Source organism: Neopelma chrysocephalum, unplaced genomic scaffold (genome assembly GCF_003984885.1).
Source record: "Neopelma chrysocephalum unplaced genomic scaffold, ASM398488v2 Primary Assembly neopelma1_97390, whole genome shotgun sequence".
Classification (NCBI taxonomy): Eukaryota; Metazoa; Chordata; class Aves; order Passeriformes; family Pipridae; genus Neopelma; species Neopelma chrysocephalum.
In genome coordinates, this window is record NW_020926031.1 from 1,836,597 (window position 1) to 1,863,816 (window position 27,220).

Here is a 27,220-nt window from a genome sequence, read left to right on the forward strand (position 1 = left end):
TCACTAAAAATAAAAGCATTTAATATGGGGTTTTCACATGAACACACAGAAAGGCAACAGTCTGCAACAGTACTTACATAGCATATATAAATAAAGACAAAGATTAAAAATACTTTGGAAATGATAGACTCTGGGAACAGTTAGCGGCTGCTCTGGGAAGAAGCATCCTTATGAGTCATTGCACAGGGCAGACAAATGAGACACATTCAAGCATGACTAAAACTCTCCCGTGCCTGGGAGACAGTGTGAACGCATTAGGACTGCAACAGCCAAGGCCCTAAAGGCCAAATCTGTTAGCCACCATCATCCTCAGCATAGGGAGCACAGCACCACAGGCTACAGACAAAGGCACCAAACCCCTCCTGGGACTGCCCTGTCTGTACACAGCATCCACCCCTTTGGTAGGTAAGGCATCTGACACATGCAGAATGCCTGGACCATGCCCCCTAGGTAATTTTTCTCAGAGCTAAACAAATTTCAGCTGTGCCAGGAGCCAGACATCAGTAAGGGGGGACAGTAGGAAGTTATATTCCTCTCATCCATATGGGAGAAGGGTATTTAGTCTTAGGAACAAGACTACCTTGCCAAGCAGACACCCATAGAGAGAGATATGCCCAAGTAAGTTAGGGACAATGGGAAGAAGAGGAATGAACAATAACTTCACCCAGCAACTGCTACTGATGCAAATAAGAGCAGAGGTAGCAGAACCAGACCCAGCTCTCCTTGTACTGCCACTTGACCTCTGGCTGTGCCTCTTCTCTGTTCAGAGGCAAAGCCAAGATCCCCAGGTCTCTGCTAACAGTGGGCTGCAGGGACAGGGCAGAAGTGCAGTCAGCAAAACATACAGTGCCCTTCGGAGAAAAACACATAGACAGCTTCATCCCCTGGAGGGAATGATTACAGACACATTCAAAAAGCACATACTACTGCCACAGCAAATAGCCTCTGCCCTTCCTCACAGCATCCTTGCCAGCCTGGTCCCTGAAGAACCACAGCTCTTTCTTTGCTGTGACAGAGGCTCCTAACACCAGCAACTCACATGTCTGTAGTTCCACTACCCCCTACATTTTCAAGGCTCCAGCCTGGGGTCAGACTGGGGACAGGTCCCCTCAATAAAGGACCAGAAATCTCCCTTTCTACAGAGCAGCAAAAGCTGTATCTAAAAAAAAAAAAAATTAAAAAATCAGAATTAAAGAAAGTGACAAATTCCAGCTAAGCCACACAGGTCTCCGATGCCCTGTTCTGACAGCTCCAGCCAGTCGGACTGAACTTCCTGCTCTTATCCCAATATTCACACCTCCTGTCACCAGTTGTTTCAGAAAGCTGTCAAGAACAGAGCTCTAACTCCTGCTAGCTGCTGGTTCCTAAAGATTAGAAGACAAATATAATTGGATTCCAGAGATTATTTGCTTTGCTGAGAAGGGCTGAGAAGTGTTTAGATGGTTCCCCAGCTGATTAAATCTTTATTTCACAGTAGTGACCCTATGTGTATCCTACCTCAGAGTGCCTGCAGACATGTTCTTGGCAAGATTGGCTTACTGGAGTACTTTAGCTTAACAAGACCACTGCCACTGGCCAGCTGTGATGGGGGTTTATCCCATATCTAGATGGTTTAATCTCATTTCTGCAGCTCAGACCAAAGAGCTGAACCCACCTTCAGCCCTTTCCCCCAGTTTAATGACTAATGAGCCAGTTGCCTTACCAGCCATCCAGATATCTTGAGCCAAAGCCTTTGGCACAATTTGCAGCAGATCACAAGGGGCTGGAGCCTCCTCTCACCTCTCACGCTGCTCACACTGTTTTTATGCTTTGCACACAGCCACAAGACTCTGCCTGCTCCAGGCACTGTAATTTCCAAAGACTAGGCTGTTCTGCCCCAGACAGCTTATGCCAGCCTCCTGCTCTGCTCAGCCTCCCTGGGTGAACGCACAGCAGAGACACTCCTTGCTCAGAGTTGCTCAGTGCCACTGAGATATGAAGGCAGTGAGCAAGGGCTGCCTCCAGCTCCAGCTAAAACAGAGGGATGAGTTTATTGGGGATGCTGCTTTGCCCGCTTGAGATGATGGCATCCAGAGCCTCTCCCCTCCTCCCAGGCCCATCCTGTGCTCTGTACCGTTTGTGCACTCCAGCCCTTTGCAAACAGCAGAGCAAAATGGAGCCCAGAAGAAGCCCGGCTCCAGAGGAGGACTGGAGGCAAGCTTAGCTGTCAGGATGCAGGTAAAGGTTGCAGTCCATTGTTCTCACTGCTAGCAGAGGAGAGGAAGCAAAAACAAGGCAATGTGTTAAAAACTCAGAGCAGAAAAGCAAAAAAATACAGCCTAGCAACATTGCAGAGAAAGCTGGGAGTGCACGCAGGGCTCTGCAATGAACAGGGCTCTCCTTGTAAGTAAGCACTCCAGCTCTTCCCAGAGCCAGCAGGTCAGACATGCTGCACAAGTTTTGGTTAGATAGTGGTTTGCCCCATAGTAGAATGAAATGTAATTTATATACAGAAAGAAACAAGTCCCTGCAGTCTTTGCAAAGGTCCAGTTTCAAGAGTGCTGCCGTGTTGCTGAGGGTGCCGTGAGCCTGCAGCACTCCCCTCTCAGTGCAGCACGTTATTTATTCACAGCTTGCGAGGCTGGGCAATCCCCACCCATGCGTTGGTGCGAGGCGATTCAGAGGGATGATGAATCCTTGGAAAGCAGGAGGGCTCGCATGCGCCTACAGGATTCCTGTAGCAGAGAATTAGAGCAATTGAATGCTTGAGACACAGAATGCTATGCAAGAAAAGGTTGACATTCTCCTCCTGCAAGGACCCTCCCTGGTGTCCTCCTCCAACACCTTTTATTAAAGCACTAGACGAGGCAGTGAGCAGACAGGAACAAACATAACAGTTGATCTTGGGCTGCACCAAGCTCTTGTCCTACTGCCACCCTGACAGGCTGTTAGCAGTACCCTGTGCTGCCAGCTTCCCTCTGCTTCCTGTAAGAGCCAGCCTGCCAACTCACAGGTAGAAGGGCTGTACCCACCTGCTGGGTGAAACCCTTCAGGGTCTGGCTTCCAGAATGCCACCTGCCTGCAGCTCAGTACAGAGCAGACTGCTATGAGCTGGGGCACTGCAGCTGTCACAGAGCCTTGAGTGTGTGCCGTCACCTCTGCAGGTGTCAGAGCCCAGCACATCAGGTTCCCCACAGGAAGAACTGCGGGGACAGGGAGTGTCTCACCTCTTTCCGGCCCTCCAGAGTTTTCAGCTTTGCTTGGGACACATGAGCTGGAGAGCCACATTTCTGTAACTGGACAAGAGAGGGCAATAGGATTAGAGAGCTGGTGAATGAAGTGGCATTCACAGCCTTCCCCGGGAGCAGCCTGTACCACCAAAGGGCATCTATCACCCAAATATACTCTTAGTTTGTCCAAGCCATGGGACAGCCTTACTGCATACAAGCAGCAGGCTCTGTACAACTTGTGGAGGAGGATGAGAGAGAGGGCAGGGAGCACAAGCCAATGCCCCAGGGCAGAACACAGCCAGAGGGACAAAACTGGAGTAGAGGGCCAGGGCTGCCACCCCTGCCCTGATGCTGCCCTTGCCATCTGCTCTCCTCAGAGCAGCTTCCCAGGACCTTATTTTGTCATACAAAAGAAAGTTGGAAACCTCTTGAGCACAGAACAGCAAACAGTTCCCCAAGGATTGATGAAATGAGTGCCCAAGTTGCACTGAAACTCCCCTCACACACTTCCCCACCAACAGCTTCAGCGGTGCTGGGACAAGTTTCTTACCAGTTGGACATTCTCTTTGCTGACCCGCACAGGCTCTGGTGTGGTATCCCTGCTCTTCCTCTCCAGGATAACTGGGGTTCCCAAAACTTTCCGCTGTTGTAAGAAGAGAGGGCTGTTGGCTAGTGCTTTGAGTGCAAAGTGAAAAAGAAAGAGAAGGAGCAGGATGCATTGCTGGTAAGCAGTTGGATGCTGGGAAAGAAAAAAGGAAGCCAAGCTGGGACAAAGATTGCAAAGCAGAATCACCTGAAATACCACGCCATTAGGCTGGGCCTGCCCAACTGTAAAGGGTTTGGGAGCTGACCTGAGGCCCGGCCAGGAGCCCAGCCTGTCAGAAGCAAGTACACGCTGCTGTGGAGCAGCCCATCATGTGCTAAAACCTGTGCTAACATGCTAGACTACATGACCAGCTTCCTGTCAATCCTCATCTCATCTCAGGAAGCAATCAATTCTCCAGAAAGATGCACAGATCCTACAGCCATGTGTTTCAAGATAATTACACTTTATATTAACAAGACATCGTCACTGTGATGCCTTTTCTGCCCCAGTAGACCTATGTTGTTTGGCAGACAATACTTTGAACAGTCCCTGCCTTTGAGGGTCTCTCATTCAAGGCAGGGCAAGGCAGAAGCAGAGAGCAACATCAGAAACTCACAGCAGAGAGTATGGGTAAGAGGCTGCTTTTACCTTAATGAGGCCGCTGAAGGAGCGCGAGCGGGCACGTCGTGGTGCTGGGGATGTGGGTACATCAGAGCCAGGAGTAAGAGCTGTAGGATGCTTATTAAACTAGGAGGAAACATGAGGGCAGTATGTTAGCACAGTTACACCAGTCTCTTACTGCTGTGTGGTGCTCTACCTGCTGTCCCAGAACTCAGTTTGTTTCTTTCACATCCCAGAATAGAGGAGCAGCTCAGAGCTGCAGGGATAAGAAAGCAAAGGAAGGCCATATTTCCCACCCAGCATTACAGGGAGTTTGGGTGCAAAGCTGCTTTGTGCTGGCTACCAGATTAACCAAAAGCAGCAGGTGTTGGAGTAGAAAGGGGGCTGAGCAGCAGCTGGAGGCTGGCAGCCATGACTGGTGCTGACCATATCGACCAGTCTGTCTGGAGCAGCAAGTTGTCTTGGGACCAAGAGGAGACCAGTTTGTCCACTCCCTGCAGGCAAGAGGGGACAAGACTTTTCCTTTTCTGAAGGAGGAAGCTCAACAAGGCCATGATCAGGACTGGAAAACTGCTTGAAAAACAGAAAGCTTAAAGCACAGCCTGATGCAGCAAGCTCCAGTATCAGTCACATCCAAACACATCCTCCTTCCCTGTCTTACAGCTCTGGCCCTTACACAGCCCAAAGTCCACAGCTCACTCTCCCCAGCCCTCCCAGGATTAGGAGCAGCTCTCAAGAAGGCGCTGCCTTTAACCCTGTGCCCAGGATTGTGCTGACAAGCACACCCCAAGGATATCTTTTCTCCCCACACTACCTGTCGGATAAGCTTCTTCTTCTTTGCAGAGTCAGGCATATTGTGGACATGGCGGAAGAGCTCCTTCAGTGCCTCCTCTGTGCGCTGCTGGGTCTCCTCCTGATGGCAAGAGTCCAGCCGGCTTCGCTTTTGAGACTTGAGGGGCTGCAGCTCCTTGGAGCCAGAAGACGTCAGCAAATCCAGGTCGTCCTGGGAAAGCGGAGACAGCAGTCGCTTGCCATGCTTTAATCCCAATGAGCCACCCATCTAAGCCAGGCTAGGAAGAGTCTCGTGAGCTGCCTCAACACCAGTGAATGCACAGGGCTGTGTTTTCCCTATCCTTCTGCAGCAGCACTGCACCAGCAGGCCCCGTGCCAGGAAAAGGTGACAGCAATACAAAGGTGACCCCATTGCTTCTTCCTTCCCCTCCCAGATGCCAGCTGCAGAAGCCCTTCCAGGTTTGAGAAGGATCAGTGCAGCTCCTTGCAACGCATCTTCCCTCTTCTGCAGCTAAATGAGACAGGGAAGCATTTGCTAGCAAGACACAATTGTCCCAGTGGCAGCAAGTAGCCTTGATCCCAGCACCTCTTCTAAGCAACCTGGCCGTGGCAGCAGGCACGTCTGTCTGTTTGGAAGGCATAAACCCATCAAAGGAGCAGGTGCTGCATGAACTGGACACACGAAGCAGGTTTGCTCTAAACAGGGGCCGGTAGCTTTCTATCCCTGTGTTTTTGTTTAACAGATGCTTCAACTCTGTCCAATTCCCCTAATGCAGCCACCTGCACTACCACACCATATGCTTCCCTTGCTCCTGGCTTCTGACAGATCCTCTTTCGTGACTTGGTTTGTTTGCAGCTTCTATCACTCACAAGGATCCCTTCACAGCATCACAGCCTCTGCCCTTTAATGGAGGGCACTGCATTTGCTGGCCTTACCTTTGATGTGTGGGCTCTGGATCCCAGATAGTGCAGCCTGGCACACTCCCGGATGTACACTGGAGCCTGTGACGATGAGCAGAGAACAGGCCAAATGTATGTTTAGCATGTTTGGCCTTGGAGCAAGAGTGGACGCAGCAAGAGCTGCTTTTCAACCATACCACACAAGCCACTTGTATTGAGACTCAGCTACTTAGGGAAGACAAAGCCACGGAATTTCATGTCCCCAGTGCAGTCCCTGTTCACAGTTTCCTTTACATGTAGGCAAACAGCAGAAGTGGAACTCACAGTAGGAAAAAGCTTCTGTGGAACCCTACTCTAAATGATTCCCCCAGCTCTGAGCTGGCCAAGCAGGGGCCTGACAAAGAGGGCAGAAGGGGAACTTTATATGGGAGGACTTTCGACTTTCTGCAGAGAGCAGATACCTACAGTGACCAGGAAGGTCCTGAGAAGTCAAGAGACTGCCTGCTGTAGAAACACTTCCTGACTGCTCTACACAGCACCCTGCTCAGAGCTAATCAGTGCCCGTAACAACAGTGGGCTGACTACCATTTGCAGAGAAGTTCACAACAAAACAATGCACTGTATTAGGTATTCAGCTCGTGGCAGCACTCAGCCAGGACAAGTCCCTTTCCTTATCCTGGGAGAACCCTAGTGCAGCCCGGTGAGAACCTGCCCCCAGGAGCCACGCTTCCCACTGGGCAGCAGGTGCTGGTGTCCAGCAGAGGGGAGCGTTACACTGCACCGTGCCGCTGACCTGCCCAGGCAAAGCCATCTCTGGGGCTGCCTGCCCAGCAAAGACCTCCCTAGTCACTAAAGGAACAGTTTCTTGTAGAAATCCTCCTTCCTGCAGGAGAGCCCCCAGAATATACACTTGACCCCTGGAATCTTTCTGGCCAAGGGGCATTCAGTCTCCTGCTGACAGGAGCAGGGAGAGCAAGACCCCAAAGCACACTTACCTTGAAGAGTTTCTGAGAATGTTTGATCATGAAGGTCACTCCATTGTTCAGCTTTGTGATATTTTCCTGAAGGTCATTTGCTGTCACCTGGCAAGAGGACACAGCCAAAAGTGCATCCATTAGAAGGGGAGGAGGAAGGGTCTCTGCTGCCCTTGCTGTTTCTGGGACATAGACACACAGTGCCTCAGCAAGAGACCTGCTCTGAGGTGACAGGCAGGCAGGGTTCACAGCACACCAACAAGCAGAGCTCACAGAGCCAAAGCTGCTCTGAGAGGAGAACCTGACAACTCTGGGGCCAAACAGTTCACCAGCAGCACAGAAGCTGGAGCCAACTTTCTTAAAAGAAGCATAACTGTACTGTGCTTTCAATTTTACTGAAAAAGATGATGCCTAAATTGCAAATGAGACCTATGGCAGGTCTGGACTGACCACTAGGACTGAATCCTGCCAGGAAGCTTCACCTCTCCATCGCAGTCTCCAACCCTCACATCCCTGTGTCAATACTTAACCTTCCCATCTTGGTTCTTCCCCTGCCAAGGAGACCCTGGTGTCTATATTGCAATATCCCACCCACAGACACCGAGGCATTGCTCACATTTCTGGGCCATAGGATGTGGGGTGCAAACATGAGGGCAAGATTGTGGGCAGACATCTTGTTCTTGTCTTGCTTCTTGGCGGTCTGGTAGAGCAAGTCCAGGAGCAGTTTGAGCAGACTGCGGTTGGGAGCGGGAAGGATCAAAAACAGCAGCTGGAGGGCTTCAATTTGGCGCTCTTTGTCTGGAGTGCTGGTCTTATTCCCCTTCTCATCAAACAGTGTCAAGTCTGCCAAATCAGAAGGCAGAACGTGAAGGACACACATTACCTTTCCTAACAGCAGTCTATGGCAACCAGTTATCCTTCCCTCTTCATATTCAGATCTCCTACAATCCCCTACACAATTCTTGGCCCTTCATCTCTCTTCCCCCCAGCTCCCAAGCTCCCCACTTAATGTGTTAATCTGTGCTACTCCTCCCACAGAACAACAGAGCTGCTAAGAGCTGTGATGGTTTGAAGGCAATATGGAGGAAGTTCACATAAGGTAGTTCAATAACAGTTATTAAGTACATAGAAACCACAACTTGCTCAGGAGAACCCCAGACATAAAACAGATGGAGACCCAGGTTACCAATGTGGGCTTTACTCCTGAGTTATCTGAGAGAAGACTAGCTAGACAGACTTGGTCTGATTCCTTAGGATTTTCAGCTCCAGTCTTTCCACCATCACACTGAGATGGCAGGAAGATTCCTTCTTATCCTGCTTTAAGGAGTACCCTTCTGCAGCCTAGTGTGCTTTCTAGGAGGCTTGTTCCAGTCCTTCTGCTCATCACTGCCTCTTGCTGCTCACTCACCTGCAATTTTGAGGTGGGCATGGAAATGCTTGTGTGTCAGCAATGGCTCTGGTAATTCCCCCAGGAACATCTTTAGCAGGGTAGCCACATCATTGGAATGAAACTCCCCAGAGTCCAGGTCAATATCTGTACCACTGTTCAGAGCATCCTTTAGGATCTGTTGCCTGATGCTGTTGCCTGGCACTCGAAACAAGCCTTCTGCTCTTAGATCTGCTTGGCAGAGGGGAGAAAAAAGGGGACTGAGTAATCAGAGGCTGATTCCCATCTTCTTACTAAAGCAGTTCCCTCCTCTTTCCAGAGCTTGACAGCAAATCTCAGTGAACTGCATTCAGACATATGAAGATATGACTTCAAGTTAGCTCCCATCAGTAGAAAAAGTGCTTGTACAGAGGGAAATAAACTAACATATCTGCTAGGCAATTCTGGGGAATAGTCACCCAGTGCAGTGCCGAACTCCCGACGCTGGAGAGATCATTGCTTTTCACTCTGCACCAGAGACCTGAGGTGGGCCAGTCAGATACCCATTGGGATGGGAAGACAGCAAGACAGAGCCACTTACTTTTGTGCAGATACTCGATTAGCTGGGAAACCTGCGCAATGCCTTCTTCTGTCAGTGGTGAGCCAAACACCACCCCTTTCTCTGCAGAACAGAAGACAACATGTTCAGGCAGCTCAGAACCCAACAGCCACAGAAATTAATGTTTCCCAAAGAACAGGATTTCAGCATGCAAAGACCAGTGTCCCAAAATGCTAAGGGTGAAGGTCACAAGGACACCCACACACGTGAGATATCACAAGCACTCCAAAATAAGACACTTTATCTCACCATGTTGTACTTACATGGGCTTGATCATCCTGCTTCTTACCTCAGTTTAATTACACTTTTATCAGCTAAAGCAAATATTCTCTAGCCCTTTAAAAGAAAACAACACCAAAACAGATGCTTCAGTTTTAAATGGCACAGAATCTGCATGCCTGAACTTTATGGGAACGGCTAAGTGGGAAGGGCAGATGTGAGAGCCTGGACTGCCCAGGTGCCTTCCACATTGGCACTCTCCATGCCTGAGAAGGAAAGTCCAGATTCATCCTCACTGTGGCTTGACATGAAGTGGAGCAGAAAGAAGAGGTGCAGCTACTAGTTTATGGGAGAGGAGAACAAGCACTACTGGGGAGATCAGACATGATCTGACTGTCTCACACTGGCCTCCTTTTCAGGGATGGGTAATCCCTGGAATTCCCTCATCCCAGTGAATCTCTCTTCCATGTCAGCTGTTCTAGCCTGAGTAAAGTATGAAGATTGAACAAGGAAGAACTCAAAAAAAAAAAAAGGAGAGTAGGGAAGGAATGAGCTGGGTCCTTCTCCATAGGGAGCACTGGCAGGTCCTCTCACTCTTGGAGTCTGCTCCCATGTCATGGGGTTGTTACAGATTGGACATCAGCTGCCAGCTCCAGAACTCCACTAAATAACACAGGCTACAGCCCCAAAAGGTGGAAGCAACTGAGCTGAAAGGAAGGAGATCCCTGCATGGAAGAAAACATTAGATGAGAAGCCCATTTAACTGAAGAGCATTTGTTGAACCAGTGCAGAAAACTATTCTTATGCAGAGAGGGACTTCGCAGGTAAGACAGTGATTATCCAGGAGGACAGTGTTGTCTAATAAATGCAGCCTTGATAATGAATGGATTTTTCTGTCAAACACACACACAGCCAGCATGGTCTGTCCCTCAGAAAGCTGAGACAACTCCCAGGGGCTTCACTGACAGCAACCAGAACCCTGAGCACCACACTTCTTCCCTCAGATGCACGTAGGTTTGGACTGCAAGCTGTAGATGAGGTACTGGATAGACCGTACCACAACATGCTGACGGGGACTGAGAACTGGAAGCAGGTGCAAAACTGATTTGTCCTACCCTTGCACTCAGGCTTCAAAGAGCCAACAGATTTAAGAAAAGAATATTCCTCTCTTCTCCATGACCTGACTAACAGGAGCATGGGTCACTTCTGAGAGCAGGCTGGACATTTGCACCACTTGCACTGAAGATTTCCCTCCTTATTGTTACAGGTGATAGCCCATCAAGAAGTGCATTGGCTGGTCTGATAAAAGTTATCTCTGCCGCAAGCTTTGTCTTGCCTCTTCTTTTCCCCCTGCCACAGCACATTTTGATTTTACTAGCTTTTGGTCTGTTGTACTACAGATCTTACTGCTCTGTGGTGTTGATGCTCACAGCATGTGGGAGAGACCTGGTTAACCCTATGGTCTTCTCTAGCAGCCTTCCTGTGCAACTAAATTTATTCCGCCTGAAGAATGTTCTGCTTTCTTCCAGGACTTCTAAAATACATGGTAAGCCACCAGGAACTCCAGCTTCCTGTTAAATCAAGAACTTTCTGACCTCACTCTGATAAAGCACATGCCTCAGTCTTGCAGGAGAAAGGAGGCAAATGTGAGCTCTTGATGCGCGTGAAAGATCTGAAAGGTTTGAGTGCAAAGGGAAAGAATGGTTGGCAAAGATTCTTGTCCTTGAAGAAAACTAAACTCATTAGACATTCAACAGATAGAATCAACAGTGGCCAGGAATAGAAGAGGAAAATACATCTTCTTGAGACATGCAGGGCCTGACAAATTTGATTTAGTTTTGAAGTCAGAAGCTGGTATCTGAATGAGAATTTGATTCTCAAAGAAACTTGAAAGATGTGTCTGGAGAACGGATGCTGTGTTACAAAGGCTTAGATGTTATTGTATGACTGCTTCTGAAACTAAGCAGCAGCATGAGATTGAGTTTCCTGATGCTCAAAGAAGTCGTATTTGCAGTTTGATCAGCTCTGAGCTCTGTGGTCCTTGGCCTCTGGCTTTGAAGAAATAAAACCTGTTTGTTCTATCTGGTCTATAACATGAAGAAAAACAAATGATGGTTCCAAGATGAAACACACAGTACACAAAACTGATTTTCTCTGTAGGCACAAACTTCTTTTTCTCAGAGTTTGGCCAAGGAGTTCACAGACAGTGCCTGTCAATGCCGGGAGACACTGCCATTGCAGCCTGGGAGTGCAGCCAGCAGACTTGGAAACATCTGCTAGCTGTAGCTGTAGTGAGACACACGGTCATGGAGACATCTGAATGGGGGAAGGCAGAGCTCTCGGGGGAAGAGAGCAAGCCGGAGATGTCAGGTCTGCTAAGAGCAGTGCTCCAGCAGAGTACAGATAATTAAAAAAAAAATTAGCTAGATAGAGAAGGCTCACCAGCCCCTGCTGGAAGGTTTTGACACAAACATGGAGGTTTCCAAACACACTAAGAAAACACTTCCAGCTTGGTTACTCGCTTCTGTTTGTCAAGTGGCAAGTGTTTGAATTTAAGGTGCCCTGCTACTCTCTGGGAACTGAGGCAGGAGCAATAACAGGTATGAGCACAGTCTAACTGCAGGTTAGGGGCAGCACAGAGACCTGTTATTATGGAGCAGCAAGGTAAGTCATGGCAATATTAAGTAATTCTCATCTAAGGATGCTAAAAGACTGATTTGCAGTATTTTATTTTCCCAGAGTGTGTGTATCTATCAGGATTCCTGCTGAGTGAACCAGAAGTGGAGGGCTGAAGCTGGCACCTGAAAATTCTGCCTGAGCAGTGAGGCTGCAGAGCTTGTCCTTATGAAATACAACAGAAGAATAAGTTTGGTAAAATCAGAAGCAGTTAGAGACACTATATAAAGGTTGAAGACAGAAAAAAAGCCACTCAGACATAGCAATAACTCCCTTCTCAGAGGTACTCACAGTAGCAGAACTGCTTAAAGGAAGGGGAAGACTAATCAGAAGTGTTCAACCTTAGGCTGCCAACATCTGAAGGCAGCTCCTTACAGCTTCTCTGCCAGCAGCCTGCCAGTCTAAGCTAGGAAACCAGAGCTGAGGAGGGATGTGAGGTGCCCAGATGGAGTCAGCTTCTGTCTAGATAAGTGAGGAAGTTTAACTGAACTTATCAGGAGAACCACGTTCCCCTTGAGTGTGGGCAGAGGTGGGAGAACGCACACCCACTGTAGTCACCCTGCCCCAAAAACACCTTTTTAGTTAAAACAAAACAGAGTGGTAAATGCCAGTCATTGAAGAGGAGAGGGTCTCAACATAACTGCTCAAAAGCAGATCTCAAACTTCTAAGAAGGGCCTAGGGATAATGTTTCATAATCAAGACAGCTGAACTTGAAAGAGAAGATAAGAATAGTCAGTTTACCAGAAGAAAACTCCAGCTGAATCCTTGTCTAAGAGAAAAAGAAATATGTCACCTCCCAGGGTTGAATCTGAGCTTAATCAGAGTCAGTTTGCAGAGCTTTGTCACTGACTCACTGGATTGGGATGTGGATCTGAGCAGCACTAGCATTTGGATGGGAGATGCTTACAGACTTCTGAGCTGCACAGTGGGCAGCTGACCCACTGAAGCCAACCTAACATACACCACAGCAATAATCCCCAGAAAAAGATACTCTCAAAGTGCAGGGCATTTCTAGGATCAGTCCTGTGGCCTGTTTTGCTCAGAGATTACAAACCTATAGTATTAAGCATTCCACACAAGCTCAAAGCAACAGGCTGAAAGTTTAGTAAACTACATGTAACAGATGATTACAGCATCACCCTAAAGGTGGGCACCAGACATCATGCCATACTCACCCTTGCGCTTCAGAGACATCAGAGAACGAAAAAATCCAGAGGCTGTGCTGTTTGCCCCAGGCAGCTTTGGGTCCTCTTCTCCCATTAGCTGGGCCAGCTCTGCCCCAGGCAAGTCAATGAGCCTGGTAATGTTGCTGACAACCAGCTCTGTGAACACCTCTGGTTTTTCATGGCGCAGCTTTTCCACAAAGAAGTCAGGATTGAAGATGATCGGCTGGCTGCGGAAGGAGGAGTCATTGCAGATGACAAAATTGCAGATGGCATCACTGGGAAAAAGGGAAAGAGGAAAAAAAATACAGTAACTCTTCATCACTTTGTTTTTTACAGCCAGCTGGTCTGCCCTGAAGGAGACATCTGCTGACACAGGAGCTACCAGTCTACACCAACAGCACTGTCTGAGTGGTGAGTGTTCAGCACAGCACAGTTACATTTCCCTATGGAGCAAAGACATTTCTGGACTGTTTGTACAGCACAGTCCAAGACTAGCACCTCCATAGCATGAGGATGACATACGCAACATATTGCAACACCCAACTAAAACTTCAACTACATCTACATGTCTACTACTAGTTTCACTGTATCTACATCCTACTAGCTCAGGTAGATATGACACTCAATATTTTACAATACCTTACCACTCTAAGTCATGAAGAAGTTTGGTTCTATCTCCCTTCCTCCCCAGAAATTCATTCCCAGTGGCCTGGAAGTCTGAAACACAATCTAAATTTTTTCATGGCCAGCTTACACTCATCAGTTCCCATTGTTGTTACCTCATCCCTACCTTCCTATCAACAAATAGAGAGTTCCCACATCCTGGGACTTTGTTTTTGAGATCATAAACATGCAATAACATGAACCCTCAGTTTTGCTGCAGATGTGGTCAAATGCTCCCAGGTAACTCTTCAGTTACTGCCCTCTGCCAGCTATGCACTCTGAGTCTGGAGTGAGTGAAAATTCATCGGCATGCGCCATGCAAGTAGGGGTTCCTCAAGGACTGATCTAACCTTTCTCCTAGAACATCTCTTTTCAGCTCATCCAGTTCTTGCCTCTTCTTCATGCTGCCCTTTATCCAACCTCCCTATTCTCTAGTGACACCTACTTTCTCCATTTCATAGCTTCTCACGTGGCATGGGAAAAGAGATGCACCTGAAACAGTGCTCTGCTAAGGGTTATTTATAACAGGTAAATAGCCCTACCAGAGGATAGGTACATTTACCATGTCGAAAATCAAATTAAGGAGTTATCAAAGAGATATCTCATTTTAATCAGAGCTCTTAATGCTTACACTTAACTCTTAGCCCAATTTCCATCTACTTCTAGGTCCTCCATTACCATCTTCCCACCACTGTTTCAAACACCTTCCTGCTTCTGATGTCAAGCCCACAGGCTAGAGTTGCCTAGCTTGCTTCTCCCGCCACTCTTTTACTTAAAGGTGAGGGTTAGTATCATGCTTCAGTCACGAGCTATTGCTCTGAAGTCATACTTGGCTATAAAGTGCTAGCCTGGCCCTGGCAATGGGTGTGTCAGTTCTTTCAGGGCTTAGGGTGTAGGCTGCCTACCCACCCGTTTACACACTATGTGCTTTCACCATCTGACATTCCCAATCCTTTAATCACCCTTGGCCTCTTATATAATACTTTCCTTTGCACTGTTTCTACATCCATCCTCATCTGTGAGCTCTCATTGGACACCATTTTCCAACAGCAGCTGCCACAAGTGCAAAGGTAATAGAGATCCTGTGCTCATGCACTGGGGATCACACCAGTCCCTTAGGTGTGGTGTGGAACTTGGGCCACAGAGCACGTGCTCTGCTGAACACCCCCAAGCCCACCAAAGGCTTTCCCTCCAAAACAAGCTTTTCCATAGAAGACTAGAGCACCTTAACCTTACTCTCCTCTCTGCTGAAGGGTGGAGACCATGTCAGCGTGTTTGGGCCATGCTGGGTATATCCATGCTCACTGTCCAACACGCCTGCCACCGAAAGCATTTGCAACCCACTGAATGTTACGTCCATTGGCTCAAGCAACAGAACACTTCAGCTTCTAGTTCAGAGATCTCAGCAACCTCCTTTTCTGATGTAAATCGACAGCAGCTCACAATGGGGAGGACATCAAAACTCTGCCAAATCACCTGAACTCCAGCCCACCTCCACGCAGCATCTGTGAACCCAAAAGTTATCTGAGCTACTGCTGTACATCTTTGACCTGAAAGACTATCTCCAGGATTTTCAGGATGCGTGATCAAAATACGAGAATAAAAGCTGTGACTCAGGCTCCACAAGGAGAAAGATACTTGCTGAAACAAGAAGAAACCAGGCTCTCAAGCAGCACTTGCATTGTGAGAATCCATACAAAGCCCTCTCCCCTCGCCACTGCTCTCCATGGATGTCAAAGACGCCTTCAAGAGGATGGAAAGGAAGAAGGTCTGCAAGGCAGACTGCAAGGCAATCTGCCAGGTCCTCTAAAATTTTAGAAAGCTCTCAAAGGCTCCCAGCTGCATGGCTCAGAGCGGCCTAGCAAGCACGCTGCCGACTCCAAATGGGGGCCATATTTTTCTGAGCACCTCCCAGCCTGTTTTTCAGCAGTTTGTTCTCTGTAATAAATCAGAATGCAACAAGTTGGTATCAGCTGACAAAAAGCAATTGCCAATTGATCTGATCATATTCGCATTTCATTGCACATGGTTACAATGCACAAACAAGTGCCAGCTCTGCCCATAATGTGGAGCAAGCCCTTTGCCTGAAATCCATGACAACTCATTCTGTGGCAATACAGATCCTGAGAAGGGTTAATAGCAAGTGTATAGGCCCAGTGACCCTGCCTGCAATGATCCGTGCACTGTTATTCACTCACTAGCAGTTTTGTTTCCCCACAGAGAAGATATGCAAATACTTTGCAGCAGTTACATCAAGCATCACAGATTATCTGTTCCGTCTGACAATTAGATATCTAGATTCAGAGAAAGAAAATTAAACAATTTTGTCAACTAGAACTGACTGACATGACTTCTCTGCACAGCCTGTGTTACAAGTCGCACAAAGTTTAACAACATTTAATGCAAAAATAAATAGAAAAAAGTAAATTTCTTACATGAGTGCTGAGAGCTTTTGAAGAGGCATTAGGAAGCAGAGACAGGGAAAAGAACTTGCTCCTTGTTTCCAGCAACAAAAGAAACCTGCCTGTCCCAGCACAGCCTATGCAAATTCCACGCATGCTACAAGACACAAGGGCGCATTATTGGGTCTGAAAGGCCCCCTTGGCACACACTGGGCATCAGCCTTCACACAGAGACAAAACAGAAAAGAAAAGCTGGACAAATTGATTCATGTCTCTTGCCAAAGGCTGCGTAGCTGGAGTTTAACGGCAAATAATTCCTACATAGAAACCGAGGTTTTGAATTAGGACCAGTGTGGTACTAAGTGCTCTCCACCTGTATCCAAGAAGAATCCACAAAATAGCTCCAAATCTACCCTGTGTTTACCATGAGTAAAGCCATGCAAACACATTCCCAACAGCAACCAAGCACAACCGATGTTATGGCACTGGCAGGACAATAGCTGAGTCCCTTAACTGCACAACCCCATGCCCAGAAACCTCGCTAGAAACACTCTCTGCTCCTGCCTTTGACACTTTCAGATCCTTTCAAAGACAAAGCACATAAATCGGCCCCTCCAGAGCTGGAAACAGCACCTGGCCATTGCTCTTGCTACCATTACTGTGCCACCATGGGCTGTTCATCCACTTCAGGATATCCCATTTCATGTTTCTCTGCATTCCCATCCAGTTTGCCTGCCTGCTGCAGCTGGGACCAGCCTTGTATACTCTTATTGTGGTATGGCACTTCAATGAGCTACTTAATTTTCAAAGGTCACTTTATTAGCAGCACTTCCTCGCACAGAAAATTTGCCTTTGTATCATTATTGCTAATCAAAATGGAAATGTGAAGCAAACCCCTATTTCTGAGCAAAGATAAAGCCCCCACTGGCTTTACACATAATAACCCTGCCAATCCTCACTGCTGCACACCATAACCTTCATAAAGAGCCATGTGCCCCATCTGCTGTTTTCATGTCAAAAAAGGGAGATGGATGTACTCTACCTACACTCACAGTTTATATAACAGCAGAAGAGTGGAGAGAAACATGTATTCAGGGAGTTTCTTGCCTTTTTTTTTTGCTTTGCTTGCAATTACAGAGTTACATTTTCTATATGCTGTGATCTCAGATTGCTTTATGACACGTCAAAAGACAGTAAAATAAAGGAATAAATAGCTTCTTCTCCAATCCCAATGAATAATAAAATCTCAATGAATAATAAAACCTTGTAGTAATAGGGTTGTGATTAAGACAGTAGATTAAAAAAAAATGGGTCTTATATTGTGCTGAGATTCTTGCCATTCTAGTATCTTTCAGAGCCAAAGCCTGTGATCCCAGCCAAGTCACAAAGAAAGCTGTCTGTTACACACAACGTTTTTGCTTCAGGCATGACAGCCCCATCATTTCATGGGGAGTGGATGGTGCAGGAGGTCAAAATCATGATGGATCAATTAATCCCTAAGGTAACTAGATCCAGGCCAGGGAAATGCCTTGGAAACCAGGACAAAAATGAGACTTTAACTGCCAAAACCTGGTGATGAAACCTGTGGTGTAAGAGCTCTGCAAGCAGGCAGATTACCTCATGTGACAGCAAGCTTGCATTTGGATAGGTGAGACTGAGCTGTTTAGTGGCTTTCACAGATTTGACATTGTTCTAAGTCCACCCATGTGAAGGAAGAAAGAGGTTCAAGCAACATGAAATAGAGCACAAGGAGAACACAAGTAAGCCAAGAAAGAAGAAAAGGAAGTGATACCTTTGGGGCAAGGCATTAGTTGTGTTTGTCTAACTGGGAAAAGTAGATACACTGGAAGCTGCAGATTTCAGAGGAGCCTGATTTATCTAATTCAGGGGGCAAAATCCATCTCTGGTGCCATTTTGCACACTTGGTATGTCATCACTAGGGCACCTGCACTTCAGACACAGCACAGTAGACAAGTTTTACCATACAGGAGTAAAAGGATTAAGAAGCTTTTGAAAATAAGGCAGATAATAAAAAAAAAAACTCCCTCTATAATAAAAAAATCTTTAGATTATAAGAAAGAGCCAGACTGCTACCAAATACTGAGAGCAGGGCGATAAGCAGGCAGTGCTGAAGAACATGAAACATGAACAATTCTTTGCCTGGCTAAGCACAAAGGGAGACAGGACAGATGCGCACAGGCTTGGATTTCCCCAGGGAGGGAGAAGTAGCATCGTTTCCTATGTTGTGCCAGAGTAAGGAATCAATTAATGAGGATGTCTAAAGACAGCATTTCCAGAGCCAGATAGGAGCCATCCCAGATTTTGCAAAGAGATGAAAGAAGCATAGTGGAATTATATGGAATCATTTTAAGTACAAAAGGACTAGAAGACAAATTATTTCCTAGATTAAAAAAAAATGAAAGTAGTCTAATGGGAATGGACTGCAGAGACATTAGAAATGACTTCACAGTTAAAGTTGCTTTGAGGACTGTACTTCAGACTGACATTCTTGTAAGATGGTGTAACAAAGATCACATTCAGGCCTCACACTTGGCACCCTAACTCTTCATAGGATTACTGATTTGCCTCTGAAAAATGTCAAGAAAAACACGCAGCAATTTTTGCCTAGGGTTATACTCATAAGGTCTTCAGGGGCAGAGTCCTTTTGTGATGAGTACACAGTGAACAGCACAGTGGGTGCTGATCCTTGCCTACTGTCTCTAGCCCTGAGACAAGAAAGGTGTATGAGATAACACTGCCTTTTTAATTTTGCTTTGCTTTCTTCACATTTAAATAGCTTACACAGAGTGATTCAGCCTTTTGGCTGTGGGAATCAGACAATTATATACAATTTAAACAGCAAGGACCTGGAAAAGAAAGCTGCTATTAAGTGATGGCAGTCTGTGCTGGACAACCTGGAATTAACATAACTCCTGGCTACCTTTTGGACATCAGGTAAATTGGTTATTGTGCTGGTTTAAAAGTTAACCAGCAAGGCAAAATGAACTCAATTCAAAAGAGAGATTTATAAGTCAGAATAACAATTTATTAAAATAATGCAATAAGTACAATTATACAGACAGACAATTGGTTTTAATCCACAAAACCCAAATGTACAAACCCAGCACCCTGGGGTATGAACAAAAGTGGTGTACCTTGGCCCACCCCCCGAGTCCAAAGCAAAGGGAGAGGGAATAAACCTGCTGGTGGGAGAGCTGCTGCAGTCTGGTCAGAAGTGGTGATTGCAGTCCAGTTGAGGGTGGTGGTCTCAGCCTGGTTGGGAGCAGCGGTGGTCTGCTGTCTTCCTCTGGGTCCCACGAGAGAGAGCCCCAAGGCTCTGAAACTCCCAGTTATATACTCTCCAGTTCAGGCGGGAGTGCTCAGTCCCTCCCTCAGAGTAGGGAATTTCCATAAAAGGGCATGTGGATGCTCAGTCCCTCTTATCAGAGCGGGGAATTCCATAAAAGGGTACAGGAACATCTTCCCACCTTGCAGGCCTCTACTGACAGCAGTTTTTGGGAAATGGCATGGAGGCTATAGAATACACAGTTTTGGGTTACACCCATCCAGGGATGAATTGGTCCCAGCCGTTCTAACCAGGACAGTTATCCAAGTCACTGCTATCATCTATGAATTCAAATTCTGTCTCCATAAAGGATTCAGACCACAGCAACATCAGCTACACATCTATGATGTGAACCTGGAGGAGATGGACTTATCTGGGAAGATAAAAGGGTTGGAAGGGGTGGGGGGACCGTGCTTTGGAAAAACCTGAAAATGCAATATATTACCAGTGTCAAAGAAAACTGCAGTAGCGAGACAGCCTGACATATGTGAAACATCAAGAAATTTACGTTTCGGCATGAAATTTCTTAAGTTTGACCTGAGTGAACTCTTTGTGATATTTTTAATAATAGCCACTGAAATATTTTAGAGTCAATCAAGCAGTATTTCAATCAGCCATCACCACAACATCAAATGCCTTCTAGTGCTAGGCAGAAAAGAAAGGAGAGGAATTAGAGAGAAACCGCATGTTCACTGTGGTGCTCTTCACCAAGTTTCCTTCCCAGTGGCACCATCACAGCTCTGGATGCTCCCACGCTCTGTGATGGCTCAGCCTCCTATCCAAAACCCTGTAAAAGATGCAGAAACGCAGCTACCACCAGAAATCCAGTAATTTTACATTACAGATATGGAAGCTTATATGTCTGCCTTAACATCAGAATAACACAGTTGAACAGTGTTAAAAAGGAATGCTGCTCTGATTCTCATGATTGTCAACACAGTCTAAAGTTTGTGTCTCTATTTTAATATAAACCCCTACTGGGAGCAGCTATAGAAGAAGAGCCTTAGATCCAATCCTGATTTCACTGAAACCAGCACCAAAACTGAATTTTTTTAGATGGCAGCAGCTGCCTCTTCTCGTTACTGATCTACTCACTTTTATCACTGTGGCATTGGGAACCTCAGTCACAGCTGGGGACTCCACTGTGCTCGGTGCTGTACAAACAGAACAAAGGCAATACCCTGTCTTTAGAGGGCTGATAGCTAAATCTGAAATGAATGCTGGAGGGACAGAAAAGAGGAGGAATCCCAAGAGAAGAGGCAGCACTATCAGTCAGCATGACTGATATAACTGAACTCTGCCAGCTTTCCTATAGACACTATTAAAAAGGAGGGCGAAGAAGGACAGGAAAAATAATCAGGTCACACTGCAGACATTGAGAAGAAATCCAGCTTCTGTGCGAGGGGCGACATGGGACTGAACACAAAGGAGCTGGTTTGAAAGCTATCAGGCAGGGACGGCTGGGACACAGGCTGAGGAGGCAAGAGCTGAGCTCCAGGCGCTGGCTGGTAGCCGCTGGCTAGGCAGAGACAACAAGCCAGCAGTGCCAGGTAGCTGGAGGAGCCCGGCAGCACTGAGTGCCCACATCCAGACCCTTGCCAGAGGGCAGAAGGGCTGCAGCCTGAGGAAGCCCAGCAGCCATTTCCCACCACCCAGAACATGCCAGGAAGGCATGCTGCCTTCTTTGGGAGGTCACCAGAGCCTGAGGCGACTCTGTACAAAAACTGTACAGATGTATTTTGCCTGCCCCAGTCATTTAGTTAATAACCACGACAAAACAATGCATCTTTTTTGCTTTATTTTACCAATTTAAGCCATTTGCTTTGTGAATAACGTACCATAGATCTGAGGTACCCTGTGGGGCCATGTGGTATCTGCCCTCAATGCTGTGTCCCATGTCTAGAACAGGAATTTTGGGCCTTTTCTCCCTGTGTGCTGCAGAATTACCCACCATGACCTTTGACTATGTGTCTAACAAACTGTAAAGACATATCCTCTTCCCATCGACCCTAACACCTTTCTCGTGTAATCTAAAATTTTTTACTAAATATCTGTCCATGGACTCTTGCCAACTTACTGCTCTTCAACTACATCCACATGCCAGGTAGGAAGTTTCTTCCCACTTTTGCCAGTTTGGTCCTTAGCTGGGTGGACTTAGCAAAGTCCACACGTGTCTGCTGTATCCCTAGAGTGTGCTGGTGGTACTTTCCAGTTGCCAACAATGATAGCATTCCCTTACTCTCCTCATTTTAAAATGTCTTTAACTTCTTTACTTTCCCATTTTGAGTGTACTGGAAGTCAATAAGAGGCATGACCCAGTCCTACCTTTATCTCCTTGGCCTCTAGCACTCAGAAATCGCTGCATGCACCTCTGACACTTGAAGATAATAGCCCTAGGGCATCCTTCAGAGGCAGGATAAGATGCAGTTCAGAGACAAGCAAAGATACACCATGTAGGTGCTTCTCAGTCCAGTAGCTCCGAGCTAGCGTCCAGGTCAGAGCAGAATTACCATCTATAATAAGCAGTCCACAACAATCAGGTTTACTTCTGACATGAAAAATCAAGCAATCACACAAAAACAACACAGCAAAGTTAACAAGCTATTTTAACAACCAGTCTGGGAACTCAGAGAAAACCAGCAAAGCAGGATGAGTGTTTTCCTCCAGCTCTACCACAGTTCGATACGCAAAATTGGTAGCCCTAACTGGCGCCCAGGACACATTTGGGAATCCCATTCCATCAACAGTTAGTACTCGAGCAAAGCATCACAATGTGAGTACAGTGTGCTGCAGCACTCACGGTTGTTTGACTGCAGTTGTTTTTTCTGGACTGAGAGGCTATTAAGATCTGGGTCAGGACCCACAACCAGCTTCCCACAGTGCTGTTGGGTGAGATTTTGTGGTCACACCCTGGCAAATAGAGGACAAAGGTACTCAGGAACCACAGCTCTTGGTTTTTTCACTACACTTCTGTGATTCACAACGCTCTGGAGGTGCAGTGAGCAAGCTGCATGCTTGCATCTGTGTTTTGTATCACAGTGGTGTTTGGAAAGGATGACAGCACATCAAATCCCTTCTCATCAGCAATCCTCTGCAGACACCACTGAGTATGTCAGAGGCCACATCCCTTGTTCCAGATGTGTAAACTCTCACAAGCTGGAATTGCGATGAGGAACACCTGGATGCACGCCAGCATTTAAATAAGCTGGTGACATCTGCTCAGGGCTGCCGAGGCACACAGATAAACAGGCTGGGCCCGCCACAGAGCAGCACAGCATGTGGTACCAGAGAGACAGAGATGCACAAAGCAGCCCAATTAACTCACCAAACTGAGCAGTGTGGGGGCCTAGGGCTTTTGAAGGGGATTTGGGCAGGCTAGGATGTCAAAAACTGGAATAAAGTAAACAGACACCAGAATTCATATGACAGTAACCTATACTGTCACTTTATGCAACTCTCCCACACTGATCAGACACAGCTTCTCTTCCCATCCTGCCTGACAGTTTGTCTCTGTCTGGATCCACCCAGTTTCACCGCAGACTCCAGGGAATAGTGATATATTTATATACTGCTCCAGGGGCCACTCAAGAGGATGCAGAGTGGCATGTGCATGAGGAAAGCTCCAGGAACCCCTGAGAGCTTGTGAGGATGTTCCCTAAAAGGCTTCCCGCTCTCCAAGGCACGGACAGCCTTATCATGCTTCTCTCCTGTTATATGACAGCTTGCAAACAGGGCTGTAGGAATGCCCATATGGAAGTCCCAAACCATAAAGCTATGTTTCAACCTTGAGTATAAGCTTCAGAAAAACAAAAAAGAAAACTAATACCATCTCCCCTGAGAAATTCCTGCCTCTGAAAATCAGAGCTGCCACATTACCACTCGAGAAGAAAGGATGTTTTGGCAGGACTCCAAACCATTGAGCTTTATAGGCCAAAAGCAAACACATTAAAAGTTCTTGTAAGCCAGCTGGCAGGCAATTATTTAAGCAGCTTATCACATTCCCTACTATCTACAGTTTCTGAAAATAAAATTTATGAGGAAAGTCCAGATAGCCTAATTGCAATTACCTAGCGTAGAAGGGAGAAAGGGGCCAAGAGCCGGGGAATGAGGGGTTTGCACCTTGGAGAAAAGAGCCCAACGCTCTTCTCAGGTACTGTGGTAAGTGTAGTGCATTACCTGGACAAGAGGCCAGGAACACACCAGACATGTGAAGCTCTGAAACGCAGTGTCAGCCGCAGCCACGGTTCCTCCCATTTCTCTGCCCATGCTAGCTCCTAGACCCCTGTGACTTGGGAACATGGGAATACATGGTGTCAGTCCCAAGGATCACAGTGCAGGTTTAGTGACAGCCTCCACAACATCAGCACAGCAGGTCTGTGACTGCACCCAGCAGACCATAGGGCAAGGAAAGGGCTTCAGTTCCCTGTTCTTGCCTCCAGCTAAAGAACAAGTAAAAAAAGAGATCCTAACAGAAAGAGCTAAGCCCAAAACAAGTGGAAAATACAAGGCCTCAGTTGTGACCAGGAGCCCAACACAGTGTACAGAGGGACAGTATTTCCAAGAGGAACTTGACTTCAGTGCAACCATTTAATATTAGCCAACATTTCCACACTGCCCCGTCTCCTTCCCATCTGTTCATGCCACTTATTAAACCAACACACAGTGAGGACTGTTGACCTTTAGGACAAGGAGTTTGATTTCTCAGCAGTGTCCGGCACTCAGTGCTTCAGTTTCAGAGTGAACTGAGTGCCCAGGCACCTTTAAAGGAGTGACATTTTCACAGGCATGTAAATGTGCACACAGCAACAAGGCAATGGCCAGACTGGCAAGGAGACACAGAGCTGCTTTGGGCTACGTGGGAAGCAACGCTCCCCCTTCATACAAACAGACAATAAACTGAAGTGTAGCAGAACAAGGATCCTGTTGTCCAAGCCCACCCCAGGCCCTGGATGAGAACAGGACAGGGTGTTACACGCAAACATACAAAAATACTGCAAATGCAATACAGCCTTGGTTTTGGATCAGACGTGCACCTGGCAGGACTTGGACCGAGTACAGGGTCAAACACAAGTTTAGGTCTCAAAAATTCTTATGAGGGCTGTGGAAAAGGGAATGTTTGAATAAGACTGCCCCCCTGCTCCCAGGGTATCTTCAGAGAAAAGCAGCCATGTGTTCAGACTTGGCCTTAACTCTGAAATCAACCATTTTTTCTGCATGACTCTCAGCAAGTCACTTTGACTTTTTGCCATTAAGTCATGTTTACAGTGAACATTTTCCTATTTACAGTAAAACACAGATGGCAATTGTGTCTCCTTTCATAACCTGTTTATGGTATGAGCTCTCGATGTCCAGTTGTGCAGTGACACTCTATCAGGCCATTTCAGGAAGATGCCTCATGGCTTTTTCCCTTCCACTCATCCCACCCCTGCCATATCAAATGGCGGACACAAGTGCCTGGCAAAGCATTTAGGCTCTGCTTGAATCAGACCTTGTTAAAAGCATTCATTAAACAGACAGATGTTTCTCTTTTGAAATTGAGCACTGTGGCACAATGCAATCATCATTCTCAGTTATGACAAGCCAGGCAGAGGTTAGAAAGACCACAAACAGAAGAGAGGCCCACACAAATCACCTTTTGTCATGTTCAGAGACATTTGGTAAAGAGTTTAAGACAACCAGCTTTTATTTCCAGTCTTGAAGTCAGCATGCTAAAGACCACACACACAGCATGCGAGCTTTACTAGCTAACCTGCACTTCTCTCCAGATGAGAGTAAACGGGGGCAAAAGCACAATAAAAGCAAGCTTTGTGGTCTGTGTGGTGATAGACCAACAAAGCAAGAGATCGATTTGCTAGCGCTACCTGTGGGTGACACGCAGTGCTGGGAAAAAACTTGTACAAAGGCTTGGCTTTAACACAATCACTCACTTGGTGGGGGGGGTAGAGCGTGGAGGGAGTACATCGTAAGGACAACTGGCAGCATAGAAAAAATAAATTCAATCATTTGGGCTGATCCAGGCCACGTTTAAGATGCCTTATCCAAAAGGGCATCTTAAGTATTAGCTGCATAGAGCATACCAGGTCCAGCATTTCAGGCACTCCCTGCTCAAACATGCTGCAATGAGCACCATCTCTTCATCCCTCCTTCTAGGGCAACTCAGGCACCACAGCAGTGCCGTCAGGATGGGTCCCACTCCGCAGAGAACAGGAGAGCACCACCATGAATCAAGGTGGGTATGAGGCATCAACCCTCAACTGCATTTATTTATCCACAAGAATTGCCATTCAAGTGATACGCAGTTTGCAGCTCCACACCACATATGCAGGGAAAAAATAAAAGAAAAAAAGGAAGAGATGATGCAGCCTTTTATCAGTCACCCGACAACACTGTTCCAGCGAGATGCTCACGCAGTCCCTACTATTTTATCGGCAGCAGTCACAGAATGGTTATGCATCCAAAAGTACTCGCTAAAGATGAATTACGTGAAGCTGACATAGTTTGTGTATTTGGAAAGGGAGAATAACGCACGCAGAGTGCACAAAGCAAAGGAGAAGGGGGGCCGGATGCGAAGCGAGTCTATACAGTGCCATCACCCTACCAAACCCTGCAACTGCCGAGAGCTCGGCGCCGGCTCTGCGGCTGCAGGAGGGACGAGCCGGCCCGGCCGCAGCACGGCAGTGCCCCGCGGCAGGGCAGAGCTGCACGGCGGGCACGGCGCCCGGCCGCCCTCCCGAGGGAACAGCCCCTGCCCGCGGCGGGCGGCTGGAGAGGGATCTCTGCCCTTGCAGCGGAGCGAGAAGCGCTTCCCCGCAATGCAGCACCGGGATGCTGCGGGGAGCGCTCCTGCTCCGCCCGGCCCGCGGGGACACGGGCACCGCGGGGACACACGGTCCTACCGCGACCCTCGCGGGGCTGCCCGGCGGGTCGGCCGAGCTCCGGAGCCGCCGGGGCGCCGGACAGCGACAGCTCCGTTAGGGCGCCGGGGCCCCGCGGGCGGCGCAGCAGCGGGGACGGCGACAGCGCGGCTCGCACGGACAGCGCCGCAATGGGCGGGCCGAGGCGCACCGGCCGGGGCCTGCCCAGCGGCTGCTGCGGGGCGCCCGACCCGTAACGCGGCAGCGAGGAGCCGAGGAGGGCCCGCTGCCGCCCCGGGAGAGTGCGAGGAGGTGCCGGTGCCCCCGGTCCCAGTCCCGCTCCTACCTGCCGCCGCCGCCACCAGGCGCCGGTGCTCCCGCCGCCATCTCATACCTGCCGCTCCGCCTGCCCATTGGCCCGCCGCGCCTCCCCCTCGGCCCCGCCCCTCCTGCGGCGCGCGGAGCCATTGGCTGCGGCCCGCCACGCCCCGCCGCGATTGGCCGGTTCGAACGGGCAACTGCCGATCCGCGCGCACGGCGGGGAAAACGGCCGCCTGTGCCGCGCGCGGCGTGCTGGGAGTTGTAGGCCGGCGGTGTAAGGCCGCGAGCGCCCCGGCACCCCCAGCCTCTCACTGAGCACTAAAGCAGAAACAACATTCCTTTCATTGGAAGGAAACTTACAATGCTGCTGACGTACCCCGAACCTGCAGAGCCCACGCCAAGTGCTCCAAATAGCATGAGTTACACCATAACCCCCAACTCGCAACTTGCTCTTCATTGAGGAGAAATCAGAGAACACAGGTGCTAGAAGAGCAGTTTTATTCCC

At 47.9% G+C, this 27,220-nt stretch overlaps 1 protein-coding gene across 2 annotated transcripts; it reads right to left on the minus strand.

The window, feature by feature from the left end:
* ARHGAP19 (Rho GTPase activating protein 19) lies at positions 1–26,883 on the minus strand. Of its 2 annotated transcripts, none has more exons than XM_027672301.1 (12): positions 26,789–26,883; positions 13,139–13,404; positions 9,050–9,130; positions 8,491–8,700; positions 7,699–7,925; positions 7,104–7,190; positions 6,145–6,210; positions 5,231–5,419; positions 4,444–4,542; positions 3,760–3,852; positions 3,207–3,275; positions 1–2,714 (listed from the first exon to the last, which is right to left on the minus strand). In XM_027672301.1, exons 1-12 carry the CDS (start codon positions 26,860–26,862, stop codon positions 2,658–2,660), a joined length of 1,518 nt encoding a protein of 505 aa, XP_027528102.1. In that variant the 5' UTR covers positions 26,863–26,883; the 3' UTR covers positions 1–2,657. The 2 variants fall into 2 exon arrangements, with proteins under 2 accessions (XP_027528102.1, XP_027528101.1); XM_027672300.1 differs by having other exon boundaries at positions 26,741–26,874.
* Between the last annotated feature and the right edge of the window lie 337 nt (positions 26,884–27,220).